The sequence below is a fragment of the Lissotriton vulgaris genome, chromosome 7 (genome assembly GCF_964263255.1).
Source record: "Lissotriton vulgaris chromosome 7, aLisVul1.2, whole genome shotgun sequence".
NCBI classification, from domain to species: Eukaryota; Metazoa; Chordata; class Amphibia; order Caudata; family Salamandridae; genus Lissotriton; species Lissotriton vulgaris.
In genome coordinates, this window is record NC_141695.1 from 1,737,161,831 (window position 1) to 1,737,181,912 (window position 20,082).

A 20,082-nucleotide genomic window follows, 5' to 3' on the forward strand; every position below is an offset into this window, starting at 1 on the left:
AGCAGAAACAGTTAAATTTTAAATTCCCCTGTTAAAACAATTCCGAAGATGAACACTTTATACATGATTGTGTTTCGTAATTTTCCGTAGTACAAAAAATGACTGACATATCACGTACATTCGTCCAACTCCTGGAGCGTAAAACATTTTGAATAAATTGATAAATGTCTCAAAGAAAGGAGAAAACAGCGAAAGGTGAAAGGAGATGATACAAGTTGGAAAAAAGGGGTATATTTATTTTTCCTGTCGGATGCTACATTAATTAGAATTCGAGAGGAAGTAAGAAGCTTATTTAAACAACACAATGGTGTCGTTATATATCTACACTTCGCTATTTGGACATTTTATATGTTCTTACCTGTCTAAAAAAGCTCAAATAGGTATTTTGTATGTATTTCTTATAGGTTCTCCTATATTTTCTTCTATACGGAACCATGCAGGTTCTTTGCTGAATTGGATAAGAGCCGGTAATCTAAGTAGGAATATACCAACATCCATAGCACCATGTTAAATGAAGCGGAATAGGTAAGATCCATCAAAAACTTTACCTTTTCAACATGTTTCTATATAAAGGCAGGCTTCTACAATTATCCTATCTATTTGCAGACGGTCACCTGCCCTTATCGAATTCAGCAAAGAACCTGCATGGTTCTGTATAGAAGAAAATATAGGAGAACCTATAAGAAATACATACAAAATACCTATTTGAGCTTTTTTTTAGACAGGTAAGAACATATAAAATGTCGAAATAGTGAGGTGTAGATATATAACGACACCATTGTGTTGTTTAAATAAGCTTCTTACGTCCTCTCGAATTCTAATTAATGTAGCATCCGACAGGAGAAATAAATATACCCCTTTTTTCCAACTTGTATCGTCTCCTTTCACCTTTCGCTGTTTTCTCCTTTCTTTGAGACATTTATCAATTTATTCAAATTGTTTTAACAGGGGAATTTAAAATTGAACGGTTTCTGCTTTCTCCATCTATGTAAATGCAAATATGTCTCGATGATATTACTGTCATGCTGGACTAATTGTTAGGCAGTACATCATGCTTTTTGTAAGATTTACTGGTTTTAGAAATTTGGTAAACTATACTTAGCATTGTCAACTGTTTGGCATAAAGAGACAAAACAGTAAAGATTGTTTAAATTATCTTGCAGCACCATGATGGTAAAGTCCTGATGAAGACACGGCCCACGTGTCGAAAGGCGTTGACAGGAAACCATCCACTATTTATATTATATTCTCTCTTTTTTTATCAATGAATGCATATGCAATAATGCAAAAATGTTTTACCAAGTCTTATCAATGAGTCAATGATTTTATCAAATGTTGTTTTTTGTATAAAATTAAAATGTAATTTATATGCTAAAGCAGTTGTATACCATTATTAATTGTGGTTTGTTTGCCATTTAATTTGTGCCAGTAGTTATTTGGTTTGCCTGGGTGCGTTACTTTACACACATTCACTATCTTCTACACATCATGGTGTGGGAATGGCTCCATCTCCAGATTAAGAGATCCGAGTGCCTGGTTTCACTTATCACACATCAGCATAAACTGGAAGAAAGGTTTCAAGATAGAGCATGGGGAGCTCAACCTTTATAAAGCCCTACCTCAATGACGTGCTGACCAAAAACCTCCTGAACTAAACTTGAGGCAGTTACGGATAAATGTCACTTTAACCCTTAGTTTCCAGAGATGTCCGCCTATTTACTTCAATTGTTTTTATTTAGCAGATTTATTCAACGTGGGCCAAGCTTACAGTACAGGAAGGATTCACTGTGGACACAGCATATAAAATCAGAAAGGATATCATATGAAGCAAAACCAACATAACTACTTGCATGCAGCAAAACATCTTCAAACAGAAATGGAAAAATGACATGAAATGTCAGGGGTACTAAAGATACATTTCTGTAAAATAGCGAGACTAGGCCTGCAAGTTGAATTCTGGCTGGTAGAATGAGATGGCTACTTTACTTGCAGGTTTAAAGGTTTTTACCTGGGATCAAGCTCAGTCTAGAAGCAGACACATGTTTAGAGTGTTCCCTGCCATCAATTAGAGAAGGGAATTGAATAATGTAAAGATGTAAGTTTGGTCCATGCTATTTTAGGGTAGTTTGGATCTCCCGCCTCAGCACATACAGTGGAATGTGCTTCTTCGAGCCGGAGAGTGTTGAACTCTTCTTATGTTTACTGAGGCTGGCATGAAATACAGACAAGCGAATTGCAAAAAGTCCAAGGGCCATATGTATCAACATACCCTTTTGCGATTCCTTAATAGCGATTTTTAAGGAATCGCTATTTAGAAATCGCAAAATGGTATGTATGAATAAATTCACTATTTTTAAGCGATTCCTATAAATTTCTTAATTGCGATTAGCAAATTGCTAATCGCAATTAAGGAATAATTTTCCATTAATTTCTATGGGCCAGGAGGCCCATAGGAATGAATGGGAAATTATTCTCAATTTGCGATTCGCAATTTGCTAATCGCAAATTGAGAATAATTTCAAGGGTGCAGGGGTGTCTCAAGGACACCCTGCTGCACCCCTGAAAATGACATGTGTGCACATATGGCGCACATACATGCCCTAAGGGCATGTATGAGCGTCACATGACACCATTGGATTTTCAAAAAATACTTTTTTTTTAAAATTCGCAACTTACCACCAACTAGAAGTTGGTGGTAATATGCGATTCTTTAAGGGCATTTTGGAATTTTTTTTTCCTTGATACATTGCATTTAAGGAATCTCAAAATTTGCGATTCCCTTAATGCAATCCCAAAATAAGGAATGGCAAATTTTGCGATTCCATATTTTGCACCCAAATTGTTTGATGCATACCATTTCGGCGTTTGCGAACCCATTTGGCCTTGATACATATGGCCCCAAGTCCTGGGCATGTGTTACAGGATGTATCAGCCGGACCGAGAATTACTGAAGGGGCCCTGGTCTCATGATCTTGCCCTGGTGTGTAACACACACAAATACATGCACACATTGGAAAACAGATATACAATGACTGGACTACTAAGGGCATGTAACAGTTCATAACACAAGTGCAACATAAACAGAGAGATAGCACCCTCTCTTCTGGCCTCTCCTTCCACAATCAGCTCTCTTCTTACCTGTCTGATCCGGCTTGTAGACAGGTTTATCTGTCTGTATGATGCCTTTTGGCTTTGTTCTCTTTATCAGTACCATCTTGGTTTCAGAAACAGCTGTATGGTCACCACTGAGCTTTAATTCGACGGTGGCCTCCTCCTCAAAGCCCCCGGCCGGTGGGGGGACCTGTATGGCAACAATAAAAAGCAAAATTGTATTTCTTTCTGCCTGGACTCTGCAACAGTGTGATGTGCTTGGATGTCTCATGAGAATTACACATGGTTATTTGATGCTTATTCAGGGTACAGACAGTGGGGAGCAGTGATGACGTGCTGGATGCAGACGTAGAGGAGGAATACATTTTATGCAATGCTTGGCCCTATTTAAAGTGGTGCATCATCTTCTTAGACTCGCCTTCTCCTCAACATACATCTGGTCATCAAAGTCTTCCTACTTGACATAACAGTATAAGTTCTGTAGGTTGAGTAGTTCAGCTCCTGTTTCAATGTCTTTTGAATTCATTGGTTTATAAATAAAAAATTCTTTCAATACCATTATTATTATGTGATTCTGTTCTGGTGTGTATAAATGTCAACATTGAGGTGATCTTTCTTGAGTAATATTTTAGGAATTAATGATCTTTACTTTCAATTATTACAAATGCTTTCGATATTTTGGTTTAAGTTGTCTATATCTTTAGTGTCCCATGGATGTATATTATATGCACAAAGGAAATGGCATATCAGAGGTCCCACAACTAACTTAGATGTCTCAGGTTTATATGAGAACTTTGTTGGCTTTCAACTATAGACGTAGCAACATTTTGAGAACCTCATCTTAGAAGATGGGTACATGCCCGAGAGACCGGAGGTTGGGGGTGGTAGACCACTGCAGTGATGGGAGAACGTTTATGATTTATGAAGCTAGAGGTAGCTATGTACTAGAATTATAATTGGTATACAATTGAGATGACGGTACAGTTAAGGGTTAATGGTGTATGCGAGAGTTTAGAGGATTTTACACTTTAGATACTCTCAAAATATCATAAAGTTTCTCCTTCTTCTTTTCTCTCTTCTTTTTTTCTAAGTCTTCTTTGATATCATCTAATGTATCTCAATTCACTTATTTTCTGTATTTGAATTTAATGAGCATGTTGTTGCTAGTTGTTTTCTCTAATCGTTCCATTCCGTGTTACGACGTGGAACATTAAGGGACTGAACAATCCCATTAAAAGGCAAAGGGTGTTATCACACTTGGCAAGACTTCATACTGATGTTGCCCTCCTTCAGGAGTCTCATCTCCCGGAGGCAGAGGCTTTAAAGCTTAAACGTGGTTGGGTGGGTCATGTTTTTAGCTCCCCCACTGTTGATAGGAAAAATGGTGTTGTGATTTTATTGCACAAAATGTTAAATGTTTCTTCATTCTCTCATGAATGTGATGCTAATGGTCGTTGGTTCATTGTTAATTTGCTTGTTGACAATATTCCTCTTACCCTCTTTAATGTGTATGCCCCTACTGGGGTTGATAGATCCGTTTGGCCCTCTGTTTCTGACAAACTGGCCTCCTTCTCTGGAGATTACATTCTTTTTGGTGGGGACTGCAATCAAATTATGGACCCCTTCCTTGACCGTCGCTCGAAAGCTAAATTTGTACCTTCCAAAGTGCATTCCCAATTTGTCAAAACCACTCAGAACAACGCTTTAGTTGATATCTGGAGATTGTGTAATCCTGACCTTAGAGAGTATAGCTTTTTCTCTCCTCCTCACCAATCCCAATCCCGCATTGATCATATTTTCCTTAACAAATCCCTTTCCCAACATGTCAACCGTTCCGAAATAGGCTCCATTTTACTTTCTGACCACGCCCCTGTTTTTGTGGATTTAGATCTCCTTCCCTTTTCCCCTCACTCAGGCAGATGGCATTTCAATAATGCCCTACTACATGATTCTGTTTTTTGTTCTGAATTTTCTACTTTTGCCACCGAATTTTTCCTTCTCAACCACACCCCCGACTCTTCCTTTGTTATGGTTTGGGATTCTTTCAACGCAGCCTCTAGGGGTTTTATCATCAATTTTGTGGTAAGACGGAAAAAAATCAAAGAGGCCAAATCTACTCAAATTCTGGCTGACAACAAGCGTCTGGAGCTTGACTATCACTCTTCCAATTCAGATTCCTCTCTTAAAAAACTTATGGAGGCGAAAATTTCTTTTAATAAATTCACAACCGAAGCTGCTTCTAACCTTTTATTAAAATGCAACTCCCGATATTATGGTGGTAAAAATAAGATGGGGAAGCTCCTTGCTAACTATTTGAAAATTAGGAAGGAGAGCACGAAGATTGAATCCATTCGGACTTCCTCTGGCTAGTCCCAATTCAAGGATAAGGAAATTCTTACTGAATTTGTCAAATTCTATGATACTCTCTATACCCCTGAACACATTCCGGCCTCCACTGAACTTCTCTCCTATTTCCAGTCTCTTCCATCTCCTCTGACTTCCCATATCAATCTGAACTCTTTGGATGTACACTTATTGCTTTCCGAAATATCCCATGCTGTGTCTAAGCTCAGACATGGGAAAGCTCCTGGCCCTGATGGCTTCACCATTGAATTCTACTGTCACGTTGTCTCCCTTCTCCTCCCCAAATTTCTTCTTTTATTTCAATCTTTTCTAGCAGCAGGATCATCGAGTGGTTCTTTTTAACAGGCCTTAATTTTCTTGATCCCCAAGGAGGACAAGGACCAATCACTATGCAAGAATTACCGCCCGATCTCCCTGGTCAACACGGACTACAAGATACTAGCCAAGATTCTAGCCTTGCGCTTGGACCCTCTTTTGCCAGATTTAATCGGTCCCGAACAATCCAGCTTTGTGAAGGGCTGTCTTTCTTCCGATAATTTGCGAGTCTTCCTTAATATTCTCAGCAGAGCTTCCTCGTTGGACCTTCCTTTAGCAGCTATCTCCCTTGATGCGGAGAAAGCTTTTGATAGGATTGGATGGGATTTCATGTTCCAGGCTCTCCGATGGTTTGGCATCCCCTCCACTTTTATTTCTATTATTTCTTTACTTTACTCTAACCCCCAAGCCTCCATTTTTGTTAATGGTATGACTTCAGACTATTTTCCCTTACACAGAGGTGTCCGTCAGGGTTGCCCCTTATCCCCTCTATTATTTGTTTTAGCTCTAGAACCCTTTCTTACCAAGATTCGTCAGGGTGACAATATCTCAGGCTTTCAATTTGGTCCTCAACTGGTTAAGCTTTCCGTTTATGCTGATGACATTCTTTTTTATTGTTCCGATCCTTCTTCTTCTCTGCCCCCTTTTTTGCAGCAAGTCTCTTCTTTCTCCGAGGTTTCTGGTTACCGCCTCAACGTTGACAAATGTGAAATCCTTCCTTTGAACTCTCTTTGCCAGAAACATCTTTTTTCACAATCTGGATTCTCTTGGCAACCCTCTAAAATCAAATATTAAGGAGTTTGGTTCGCCCCGCTTCTACCTGATACCCTCAAGTTCAATTTTGAATATATTTCTAAGAAAATGGAGACAGCTTTTACACGTTGGCACCCACTCTTTTTGTCCTGGTGGGGACGACTTAACTCTATAAAGATGATGCTTTCTCCCCTTCTTCTCTATACTATTTCTATGCTCCCTATACGTATCCCGGCCTCTCTTTAAAAAGGATTGAATCTTTACTACTAAAAATCCTATGGCATGGTAAACGCCCGCAGATCGCTCAAGCCTCCTTGCGAAAGGACAAGGCTCAGGCCGGTGTCAGTTTCCCTGACTTTCGAGAGTATCATTGAGCTTTCTCTCTGAAACAAACTACTCGATGGCTCTCCTCCGATCTCCCTTTCTATCCCCCCAAATGGTTACTTATGGAATCCTCATTTATCTCTCCCTTTAATTTTCGGGAGCTTTTGTCCTTCTTGTCTTATCCGGCGTGTCATCATACTCCTATCATCTCCCATTGCCACAATCTTCTTCGCCCTTTCTTGACCTCGTCTTATCCCTCTCTTCATTCCCTCCACGAACAACCTATCTGGCATAATTCACTTCTTAAAATTCGCAATCGTACTTTCTATTGGAAAGTTTGGCACTCTCGAGGTCTATGTTGGATCTCTCAATTGCTCTCATATGGTGTCCCTCTCTATTTCTCGGCTCTCCAGTCCTCTTTCTCGTTACCATCTAGGGCCCGCTCTCCAATCTATGCCAACCTTCATTGATATTCCTCTAGACCGTAAGCCCACGTCTTCGCTATTGGAATCTACTCCATCTGCATCTTCCCTTTATAACTCTTTCCGCTACACGGTTGATAGAGTGAAGTCCAAGATTGGAGTCGCTTGGGAATCGAATCTCTCTCAAGATTGGCCGGTTCATCTTTGGGATAAGATCTGGTCTTCATAAGACCTCTAGATCTGTTAATAACACCCAAACTTTGTATTTTGTTTATAACATAATTCTGTTTACCCCACTTGCCCTGTCTCGTTTTTCCTCAGAGACCGTTCCTTCATGTTGGTCTTGCCCCTGTCCTTCTGCTGACCTCAAACATATGTTATTTGATTGCCCTCTTATATCCATGTTTTGGAATTCAGTTTGGGCCCAAATACAAAAGATTTTTCAATTTCAAATCCCCTTCTCCCCCGCACTTATTTTTCTAGGTTCTCTCTCCCCAGCCCTCCCTCAATCCCCAAGCCACTATCAGCTCCTAGATCTTTTGATAGCTGTCGCTTTCCACATTATCACTTCTAATTGGAAACACGCTACAGATGTTTCCTATCGCTCATGGTGGAATGCTGTTTGTTTTCATCACCGACTTGACACCAATTTTGTTTCCCCTATTTCCCTGGCAATTAAGCGGGATCTTCTCTGGCTACCTTTGGTAACCTATCTCTCCTCCGTTGCTCCTGTACATCCCACTTTAGTCCATGTTGCAGCTGATGTACGCAAACCCCCATGAACATCCTTCCGCCCTTTCCCTCAAATGTTTTGTTCTACAATGTTATCTTACAGTACATTTACCTTTTGCGTAATTACTTTTTTCATGCTATTTTCATGCTCGTAATATTTGCTTTTTTCAGAAAATTTGAGGACTTGTTTACTTTCTTTTATGTATTTTACATTTACACATGTTTTCTCCTTAAGTTGTATTTTATTGCCTTATACATTTTCCTGTTTCTTTATTTATACCCCCTTTCCCCCTTGTTCATTTCTTCAATAAAATCAAACTTTAAAAAAAAAAAAAATTATCATAAAGTTGTTTAGACCATACAACATGGTAGTTGATCATTATACATGTCTTTAGACTTCCAACTAAAAGTGTCTGCTCCTTTTGGTGATTAAACAGAACAGAACAGAACCACTTCAAAAGACCTTACCTGACTGAGAGGAGCTACGCCGAGGGGGAGAACCTGCCCGTTGCATCACAGACCTCGCCGCATCCGCTTCGTGGGTGCCGCATCGCTTGGAGGAGTACGAGGGGCTGCCTGTCTTCCAGAGAGGGGGCTGCGGACTGCTGAAACTGAACTGCGGTAGTCTACGGGGCTGCGAGCGTTGCAGGGACTCCATTTCCCAGGAGTCCCTGCTTGACCGATTACCAGCTTCCGGTCCGCTCTCCCTGTTGCTCCGCCCGCTGCCCACCTGTGGCCTTTTAAACCCCCGTGTCCTTTTCCCTGCGGGACCACTTCCAAAGACCTTACCTGACTGAGAGGAGCTACGCCGAGGGGGAGAACCTGCCTGTTGCATCACAGACCTCGCCGCACCCGCTTCGCGGGTGCCGCATCGCTTGGAGGAGTAGGAGGGGCTGCCTGTCTTCCAGAGAGGGGGCTGCGGACTGCTGAAACTGAACTGCCGTAGTCTACGGGGCTGCGAGCGTTGCAGGGACTCCATTTCCCAGGAGTCCCTGCTTGACCGATTACCAGCTTCCGGTCCGCTCTCCCTGTTGCTCCGCCCGCTGCCCACCTGTGGCCTTTTAAACCCCCCGTGTCCTTTTCCCTGCGGGGCCACTTCCAAAGACCTTACCTGACTGAGAGGAGCTACGCCGAGGGGGAGAACCTGCCCGTTGCATCACAGACCGCGCCGCACCCGCTTCGCGGGTGCCGCATCGCTTGGAGGAGTAGGAGGGGCTGCCTGTCTTCCAGAGAGGGGGCTGCGGACTGCTGAAACTGAACTGCGGTAGTCTACGGGGCTGCGAGCGTTGCAGGGACTCCATTTCCCAGGAGTCCCTGCTTGACCGATTACCAGCTTCCGGTCCGCTCTCCCTGTTGCTCCGCCCACAGCCCGTAGCATCAACAATAACTTAGATTCTGCCTCCCGCAGCGCGGGACGCAGCTCGGGGCGAAGACCGGGCAAAGAGCGGGCCGTTTGAGGCCGTTCGAGTACGGAGAGGACTGGACTGGGCCACCCCCCCTGTGTAAACCCTATCTCCCTTTTATTTATCAAGTTCATTCTTTTTTAAGATTTGCTATGTGCTCACGTGGTACTCGTAGTAAAACTGCAAAGGGAGGGAAAATGCTTAACGAGACCCTAGATGATTTCATTACTAAGACTAATACGGCTATTGATATTGAAATCATTAAAATGCAGAATAGAGTGTCCATAGAGTTAGACGCAGCACGAAGACTATCTCAGGACCTAGCCCTCTCTAAAAAATCATCTCTAGGTAATATCGCCTCCGCCAAAACTCCCGAGCGCCTGTCTGGCCTCCGACCATTAATAACTAAGGCGGTTATTCACCACTCCCCAACAACCCCTCTCACGGAGCAATCCTTTATCCTATTGTCGGCTTCTCCCAGGCCTAAACAGACCCTGTTGTCAAATACTCCTGTTTTGGATTTAGGTATCTCTAAAAAATCCGAGATGACCAAGCCAATTGTAAGTGTTAATAAAAGGGATATTGTACAAAGAAGGAAACGCCTCGCGAGATCAGCCTATGCCAGGAAAAAGGCTAAAATTGCTAGGGAACAATTTTTTAATAATCAAAGACTCCCACTCTTAAATAAGTTGGGTGTCGATGCTCTCCAAACAAATGGTTGTCTAAGGGTGTCATATGGATACTTCGTTACATATATTGCGTTAAGTTAGCATGAGTGCATTACATGTTTAAACAGCCTTTTTTCCTTCGGCTTCAGTTTTGCACACGACACATACTTGTTGTTGTCGCTTTCACCCTAGAAGCGGTGAGGTGGTTTATTTGAGAATAATATGTTATTTCTATGCTATCAGCTTTGCCTGGTACACTTGGTACAACTGTCTGCACACTGAGAGCTGCACACTCTAAAATTAACCTAACACAAGGTTGCTGGGAGGCCTGATCCTCGCACCACATTAGACATAACACAAATAATGTTGATGCCAACATTTTGGGCTCTACGCGGGTTTAAGATAGAGTTACACGGAATGAACGTAGACACTTGGTGCTGCGCATGAAGAGAGCTGGTAGCTGTTGATGTGATCTACTCCTACTGACATTTAGAGGTATTGGGCCGCCCTGCTAAAGCCCGAATGAGACCTTCTCATATATATAAAATAATATACTAAATAGGCTGCGCGAAATATAGGTGATATAGATTTCTATAGATTTTGCATTATAACATGCTATCACCATTTGCTTACTATGGATTAGTGACTATGCTGCTGACTCTGATTTTTATAATCTGCATTTTGGTATTATACAAGATACTGCGTTTGAGAACTTTGCATTGAATAATAAATATTTCAAACTTGCACTTGTGTTCTTTGACTCTCAGTTTTGGTTCGAAATGATTATATAACGAAAGAGTGTTCATGTGTTCCACGATTCCTGAGGTATTCTAAAGTTCATGTTCTGGTTTGTCTAAGACATGGATCATTCCATAATGAGCCATGAGACACTGTAGCTAGCTAGGTAAGGGGATTTCTGACACTGAGATGAGTTTTGGATCATCCTAACTCACTGAGGTTCTAGATCTCTATGCACAGTTCTGTGAGAGAACGGAAACTCTGCTACATGGCGCCCGTACGTTGTTGGCCTTAATCATGACACTCGAGTAGTATATCATTCAAACCTTGACACCTTCATTCCCGTTTCCGGTAAACGGTGGTGTCGGAAAAACCAACCTATTTTTTAAATAGGTCTTTTCAAGCTTGAATTCTTCTAAAAACGGTTTCTTTGAATTACTACCCAGTTGTGCTACGAACTGCTCTTTGTCTATTTTCACTTCCTGTGCTAACATGGCCGTGGACATAGCGCAGCATAGCCGAGTCGCGGTTTGCGACCACTTGCGGGCATATAATGTCCCGGCGGAAGGCTTGGCTGTGGTTCTAGTGGTGAGTGCGGAACATGCGTACCCGTACGAATTGTTTTATTCCTGGGTGACATTTCCGGCAGTGGACGCTAATTCGGGTGTCTTCCATTCATACACTGCCTCGGCTGTACCGGCGGCTTATGCTCCGTACAGGGCACTGGAAGTACCTATCGACGCTTGGCAGCACGGAGTTTGGTTTGGTGGCGCCCTACCCCATTCTTTAACGGCTCCGAGGTTAGGTCCTTTGTCCATTCCGGGCACAAATTGGCCCGCTTTGGGTGGATTTACTCCTCATCCTAATCGCGCCACTTGTAATGTGGGTGACCTGCGGCGTCTTCATGATGTCGCGGTTGGAGTGATTAGAGCGCTTGTTCATTACATTGGCCGTAATATTCATGGCGCAGCCCCCGCAGGTGCGCAGCTTCGGGCAGAACAGGCTGGTTTGAAAATCAGTCCTGTCTTGGTGAATTCCGTTATGGGCAGAAAGCCAGAGAATAAGGATGATTTTCCTTACTGGCTTGCCGAGAAATTCGACCAGCTGGAGGCTGTGTTTCCTAATACGACTCCGGGTGAAAAACACCGGATTCTTACGCTTAGTTTGCCGAAAGATTTAGCCCCTGAACTTGCTGACTGTGAAACATGGGGTAAGACTTTTGCAGCGGTTTACTCGAGGTGCTATGGCACCCCGTCTGTGTCAAACCTTTCTGCGGTCCTTAAACGTGTTCAGGATGATCACGGACCAGAGTCGGCGGTTGAATTGGGTATGCGCCTGAGCGGCTCGTTTGAGACGGTTTGCGGTCTTATCCTTGCAAATGTCAAGGGGGATGCAGTGAACTTTCAGGTGGCCAATGCTCTGGCGTTAATTCCCGATGCCGAGAAACCCCGTCAGCTGGCAAGAATTATTGTGGCGGCTTATAAAATGGTTGGCCGCACTTCTAAGGGTTTAAAGGCTTTTTCTGAAAAAGAGAAGAAGCAGCCCCAGGGACAGTCTTCGGAAACGGGTGGACAACCCAAGTCCAAAAAACAAAATTGGCCTAAAAAGCAGAATCAGGGTAAGCAACAACAACAGCAGACACAGGTTTCTAGTCCTACGCCTTCGCAGCCTGCGCAGTCAGATCGAGTTTATGATTTGCGCGATCGCGCGACGATTAAATCGCCTGAGAGATTTCAGGCTTCTGACCAACGCTCTCCTCGTTCCTTTCAGGACTCATCGGCTCCGTCAACCGGTGGTGGAGGGGGCGGCAGGGGCAGGGGTGGCCAGCAAGGACGTGGCCAGCCCCGCACGCGAAGTGAAGGGGATCAGCGGGACGACTCTACGCCAAAGAGACCGCAGTTTGCCAAGAAGAAAGTCGCAGCCTTAACGGCGCATCAATATGCCCCAGATAGTGAGAACGCGGCTTCGGAATCTGACGTGGGCTCTGACCTTGCTGGACAGCGCGGCGGAGATTACCATAGTGAGAGAGGCCCTCCGTCCACTGTTGAAGGTGACAGCGACTGAGACTTTTATTGTGATTGAAACAGCTGATACACATGTTGCTCCCCCTGAAAGACTTTTTGAAATTGTCCTGTTAATTGAAGGTGACATGCAGCGAACTGTAAAAGGGGTATTTTGGGAAAATCTTTCGGATACGTATGACATTTTGCTTTCGGAGGCTGACTGGCCCCCACCTTTTGTTCTCGCAGCTCCGCGAGGGGAGGAGGTGATCCTCCCCAGTTTCGCGCACACTGTATCGAGAGTGGAAGCGCTGCATTTTGCAGAAGAGTGGGCTCTGGCGCTTGCGCCGGCTGTGTACCGAAATCAGTGTGGCTGGGATAAATTGTCCCCTAGCCATGAGATTCCTTTACGGTCACAGCCGCAGCCACAACCCCAATATCCCATACGGCGTGAAGCTAAAGCTTCGGTCGCGGCTATCCTTGAACAATTAGAATATCAAGGTGTTATTGAAACGTGTGTGTCACCAATGAATAATCCCCTTTTTACTGTTAACAAGCCGGACGGCTCATATCGTCTGGTTTTGGATTACCGGCATTTGAACTCGCATTGCCGTAACTGTGCAGTACAGAATACTCACGGCTCTGCCCTAGTAAATAGTCTTGAGCGTAAACGGTTCAAAACCACGCTTGACATTTCCAATGGTTTTTATGCACATAGATTAGATGGTCTAAGTTCCCAATGGACCAGTTTTACATGCGGCGGCGTACAAAAAATGTTTAAACGACTCCCAATGGGATATAAAAATAGTCCTGGAGTGTTTTCCGCCCGCATAGTCTCTCTTTTGGAGAGCTTCGATCCAGTTGCTTGTTCGTATGTGGATGACATTTATCTCACAGACGACGAACTTTGGGTGCATCTGTGTCGAGTGAACAGCATAATTTGTAACTTTGCAGACATGGGTTACAAGTTTAACTTTGCAAAATCACACATTGCGGAGTACACAGTGTTGTTTCTGGGTTATGAACTTAACCACGAAGGAAAGGGGTTGGCTCCTCAATTCCTGGAGAAATGCGCGCAGTTGCGCTCTCCGACAACGCTGAAAAAATTACAGTCTTTACTGGGTTTTTTAAATTTCGGGAGGACATACATTCCGGAATATGCCCAGCGTATCAAGCCTTTATATGCCTTGGTACAACCATCTTTTTCCAAATCATGCTGGCTGCCTGAGCATTCAGCCATTCTGCAGTCCTTGCAGGCTGATATGCTCGCATCTGACTACTTACAGACTCGTGATAACCAGACCAACCTGGTGATAAGAATTATCCCTGGGACGGTGGGTTTCACGTACCTGACTTTTAATGAAGGGGATACTGTACCTATTGCTTACAAGTCACACTTGTACACTTCGGCTGAACTGCGTTTTTTCACTGTGGAGAAAGTTTTAACGGCTGTGCAGATGGCAATTCTTAAGGAACGTGCCCTGTCGCAGGGAAAGCGCATGTTGGTGGTTACCCCGTGTCCTGCCTTGGAGGCGGTCACGAAAGCCAGTGTACCGAATTCTAAAGCTTTGCACCCTCGGTGGATTCAGTGGGCTACATCCTTGACATCTCAGGATGTCACGTTTATTTTTGACGCCGCTTTACGGTCGCAGGAGTATTTACAGTATGAATTTGTTCATCCTGCTCCTTTAGCAATGCGGCCGTTGGAGGATTTCCATTGTATCATTTACACGGATGGTTCGGCGCAGGTTGCGCATGGCTCTAAACATGCCTACGTTTCCGCTTGCGCCATTGTAGTCGGTGCCATGGTGAACGATGAGTTCAAGTCCAGTGTTGTGCACACGCAAACACTAGGGGACTGCACCGCACAATTAGCTGAGCTTCGTGCTCTTATGCTCGCATTGGAGTACGCTGATCCTTGTGTGACGACTTTGATCGTAAGTGATTCTTACTACTGTGTCCAGTCTTACAATGAGAACTTGTTCTTTTGGATTCAGAATGATTTTCGTGATTCCAAGGGTAGCACAATAAAACATAAAATGATCTGGGTCCGAGTGGCGGAACTTAAAGAGAAACTGCCGCTCGTGTTTGTGATTCATACTCTTGGCCACCAGCGCGTGGGGGTCCACGCTGTTGGCAACTCGCTTGCTGATGAAGCAGCGAAGTCAGCGGTATCAAAATACTTAGTTGCAGCAGTCACAAGGTCCAAAAGCAAAATAGATGATGACATCTTGGCGGCTGTTGCTGCCACGGAGAAGGGAGGTAAATATCCTGCGGGGTTCCCTTCGAAGTACACATACCACTTAAGTCCCGATAAGGTTCCTTATGTGAAAATTCCTGAAGTTGGAGAGCGTCTAGTTCCCAACTCGAATCGCAGAGCTTCTCTGATTACAGCGGCTCATGAGGGTGTGGCGTCTGCGCATGCGGGCGTCTCAGCCACTGTATCTCAGCTACAACAGAGGTTCTGGTGGCAGGGACTGTATAGACAGACGCGCGATTATGTCCTTATGTGTGACATTTGTCAGCAGATCAAGCCTTCTACTGCTGCGCGTCCGCCTCAGACACAGTTGTACATCTCTAATAAACCACTTGGTTGTGTTTATTTGGATCACTGCGGTCCTTTTTCTTCTGATACTGCGTATAAATACATCTTAGTAGCAGTTGACTCATGCACACGCTTTGTATGGGTATGGCCGCATCGAAGCGCTGATTCGCGAACTGTCATTAAGGATTTGCGTGTCTTTGTGGGAATCTTTGCTTGTGGTGCTTTCCATTCGGACCAGGGTCCGGCTTTCGCCTCTAAGGCGTATAAGGATGCTATGGTTTCGTTGGGAGTACAGGTGAAGTTTTCAAGTCCCTACAGGCCTGAGGGCAATTCTGTAGTAGAAAGAATGAACCGCGACTTAAAGCAATCTTTGACAGCCCGTGTTATAGGCACTGGTAGAAACTGGCTGACCCACCTCTATGGCGTGCAGCGTGCGCTTAATAATCTCCCTAGAAGGTCTCTGGGTGGGCGGACCCCATACGAAATGCTCTTTGGTATCAAGATGTACGTCCCTGACCTCGATGGTGCGGACTGCCAGGCCCAGGCCGCGGCCTTTGACGTAGATGAACATTGCAATGTTTTACAGGATCTACAAAAGACCAGAGACAGTCTTGCAAAGGAACACTTGCCCTCCACGTCGGATGATGCGTTGCAGATCCCGGTAGTTGGCTGGCTACCCCAAGTTGGAGAACTGGTTCGAGAGAAGATCGATAACAAGAAAGAGTTTGGTCCCTCATATCGAGCGCCGGTTCGAGTCCTTGGAGTGAGGGGCACAAGAACAGTCATTTTACCACCACTTCCAGGTCGTAAAGAAAACAGATTTATTTCTATTGACAATGTCAAGACACACAGGGTGGCCGATTCTTCATAGCATGACACCGGCTGTATCCTGTCCTTCCATGGTGAGGCACTCTGTGCTGGCTATTACATCTGGTGCAGATCAGGAGGTGTCGCTCGAGATGCCTGCTATATCCAGTCCTTTATTGAATACTATTCCTGTTACTAACATTGATGAGGTGACCTATGCAGATCCTGCAGATTTATCTATGTCCGATTTACAAGCTCGTTTGGCTAAACAGTCCAGATTCTCTTTTGACTCTGATTCGGAACTTTCAAAGAAACCATCGACTATTGCAAAATATGCCACGTTGTTTAAAAAACATTTTCTAATTCCACCTTGGACATACATTTGGCTGATACTATTTTCGTTTTATCTTTTTATGTCAATTGGTTTTGTGTTTTATTTTTTCCGCCTGATCGATGGCCATTATGTGAAAGAAAGAACAGGAATTCGGTACCTTAATGGAACATTGGCCCCTCTTTCCTCCTCACATTCAGCACACAGACTAAAGAGAGACTTACATTCAGTAGAGATTACTGCTTGGCCTGTCCTTGATGGGATTGTGTGGGATGCGGTTAGGTTTCAGATACATGGCCCCACAGAAGTTATTAATGTTCCTAATGTGCTTAGAGTAAACATGGGAGATGTGATTAAGCAAAATATTCGTTCTGATGATTGGGATCTTCAGGCCGTAGAAGCATTGTTCTCTGATTTGAAATATTATGCGGCCTTTGATGCTGAGGATTTGTACTTGGATTCTGTTAATTATGGTGATTTGTTTTGCTATCAACATTATGGGAATCATTTCTTACACAAAACGAGTTCCGTGAGGGTTCCGGTAAACTACACACAGTGGGAACATTGTCCTGCGCCTTTGCAAGGGAGCTCGAGTACATTTCTAGGAAAATACTTATATTTTACAGATTTTAATCAATCAAATCCTGAGTCGTTTTATTTTAAAGTGAAACAGAAATTCATGTCCAAGGTCAGACTTACCGATACAAAATTGCTGTATTCAAAGTCCTTTCTTGACAGGTTAGCTGTAGAGGGCTATGAGTTATGGAAGGAAGCTATTGACCTTAAATCGGTTTGGGGTACCAAAGATTGGCAGGTACAAGGCACTGAGGCTTTGCATCGTGCATGTCTCATCCCGAATCACATGTTGTTTTTAAATTCTACTATTTCCCAGACAACATGTTTTGGATTGGCTACTTCTAAAAAATTAAATGCACCAACCATCCCTGATTTGGAAGAATATTCAGGTTGGAATAATTTCACTACATTGTCCATAAGTGAGATGCGAGACCTATTGCACAATTCCTCCTTTAATATTTCCAGTTTTGATCCAGAGGGGTGGCTTTTGTGGCAAAGAAGCTCTGATTCTTGCCAACGTCGTTTTTTGGGTTTGTCTGAAGGTTTTAAACACATCAGGCCGGATCCCCGTTTTGAAACAGATCACACAGTTACTACTTATTCAGTAGGCAAATTGTGTCAGACCTGGTTGCAACATTCCACTTTGGCTGCAGTAAAACTGCATCTGTCACGTTTGAATGAGAATATAGACCTGAATGATTTTATAAAAGGCCCGGCTAGGGGTAGATCTAAACGCTTTATTTATGCTGTTTACAATGAAATTTGGAAATTTTCACAAGTTGAGGCAGCTAAACGCCTGAGGGCTATTGATCAAGCAAATTTGGAAAAAGTGCTTGCAGTGGTCAATAACAGTATTAACATGCTTTCTTCCAGAATTTACACATTGGATAATATTGTTTCTTCTGTTGTTGATATTGTACATGATGAAGTGTCCACGTTATACCATGGTCAGAATCAATTGCGTTCTGTAATGCAGTTTGCCTGGACCCTACAGACACTTAAGGCTGGTCGAGTTCCCTGGACCTCATTGAACGTTTCATCCCTTTTCGCCCCTTTTAATCTGACTGAAAAACAGTGCATGCTTTCAATGCGTGATGCTTCATTTTCTATGTTACATATTGAGAAGCTAGAATCCTTACCTTTCTCTGTTGCTGAAACCACTACTGCCACGTGGCTTATTCATGGATTGATTACATTACCATTTCCCTTATATAAATTTACTAACTGTATGCGGTATATTGCTATAGGACGGTATGAACCACTAGGCAATGCATTCCTACATGAGGCATGGTCCTTACCATACACATACAGATGTCTGAAGGATGGAAAAGAAGTGAATCTTAATGGTGAGGAATGCACACAGTCACCTGACCATTCATTAATATGCAGACACATTCAGTTACACGGTTCTTGTAATCAGGACCGCCCAAATTTAGCATGTGTTTTAAAAGGCACGCCAGTTCCAGCAGTGGTTCCCACATTTACATTATTGGCTAATGGTAGTTATTTGCTTTTAAACAACGAGTTATGTTGTGGGTTATTAATTGGTGTGGCTTATGTGGTAACTGTATCAGAGCGTGTGGTGTGTTGCAAGAATGTTCTATACCCACCCACGCATGGGTCTTCAGATGTCTCCATCTGGCCACGGATTCCAACCTTGGAAGCGAAGTTCAATGGTTTAAGCAGAATAAGGGCCCTTTTGTCTCAAAAACAAGTGACCCTGAGTTCGGCCCGGAAAACTTATGTCCTTCACATAGCTAACACCCGCACAGAGGTGCAGGCGCTTTTAAATACTGATTTGCCGTTTCATTTCTGTGAGCTAGTGCACCAGATTTTTAATGCTTCTTCCACGACTGGGCTCGCACATTTTTTTAAATTGGTAAGCAGTGGCCTCGTGACTACGTTTGAAAAAGTTTTTGGTATCATTCCCACGTTTTTCCACTCCATTTTTTCGAGTTTGTTTGGCGGACTACCTGTGTTGCTGGCTGTAGCCGCTGGCATTTTGTTGGTGTTTTTCTTCATAAAACATGGATGCCCATCCTGCACAAGAAGCCGTTCAACGCCTCCTGACACTGTGCCGTAATCGGATGCTCAATTACTATGGAACTTTGCCGCTTGCAGCATTAAGCACGGCCTATAGATTGTCATTTCGGTTCACCGACTTCACGTGTGTCCAACCTGTGTTTCACTGCCTGAGCTGCGAGTTCGATTGGGCCATTGATTTGTGCCTATGCTTGAGGACTGCTCCTGACGTCGATTTTGATCAGCTAATGCGTCCCGTGGTGGCTCACGAGCTGATCTGTTCTGGCGAAAGAGTTATGGCCTTGGCAGCGATAAATGGAGTTCTGGGCCAATGGGAGATCTCTGCAGCGGCGGATGCCTTTCTGACACACAGCGATCTGGTGAACCCACCGAGTTGTCCTCTGACGTTACAGGAGGATCCGATGCTGGAGGAGCACGTATGTTCTTTCCCATTGCTGAATTGGATTGCTGAACTATTTTCGGATGATGGCAGTGATTTCATACTGGAGGCTGTTGCAACTTTCTTTGCATATACTTTCCAATCATGACATGCCTGGGAGGAGTGCTTTGTTGTGAAATATGACTTTCCCCTCGCTGAATTGGAGGGATGGACTGTGTTCAGCTGATGGAGAGTTCAATCACGTGATGTCGCTGAGGATAACGTCAATGTGGCACATGACTTTGGATATCGGATAAGTGCCTTGTTTTTTCTCTTACAGACATTTGAATTGATGCGGCCTGGTCCTACATTTCATATTTTTGAGACCTGGCGGATAACTTTTGGTTCGAAAGTTTTGTTTTTATTTTTAGACTTGAGGCCACTGTAGGCATTCATACATATTCATTCATACATATTTTTAGCTTATTTTAGCTCAAGATTATTGAACTTTGCTTTCAATTTTTGTATCTGATTTAGTATTGCCTTTTCCCTTATGTTTGACGGTGCTCGGACCAATGGGGGGGTGTCATAT

At 43.7% G+C, this 20,082-nt stretch overlaps 1 protein-coding gene across 1 annotated transcript in view; it reads right to left on the reverse strand.

Annotated features, from left to right (window-relative positions):
- LOC147706522 (alpha-2-macroglobulin-like protein 1) overlaps positions 1 to 20,082 on the reverse strand; it is a 290,022-nt gene that overhangs the window by 232,872 nt on the left and 37,068 nt on the right. Inside the window, exon 3 of the mRNA XM_086932987.1 lies at positions 3,139 to 3,301. Within this exon, the coding sequence (XP_086789113.1) occupies positions 3,139 to 3,301 (163 nt within the window). The remainder of the gene's footprint in view (positions 1 to 3,138; positions 3,302 to 20,082) is intronic.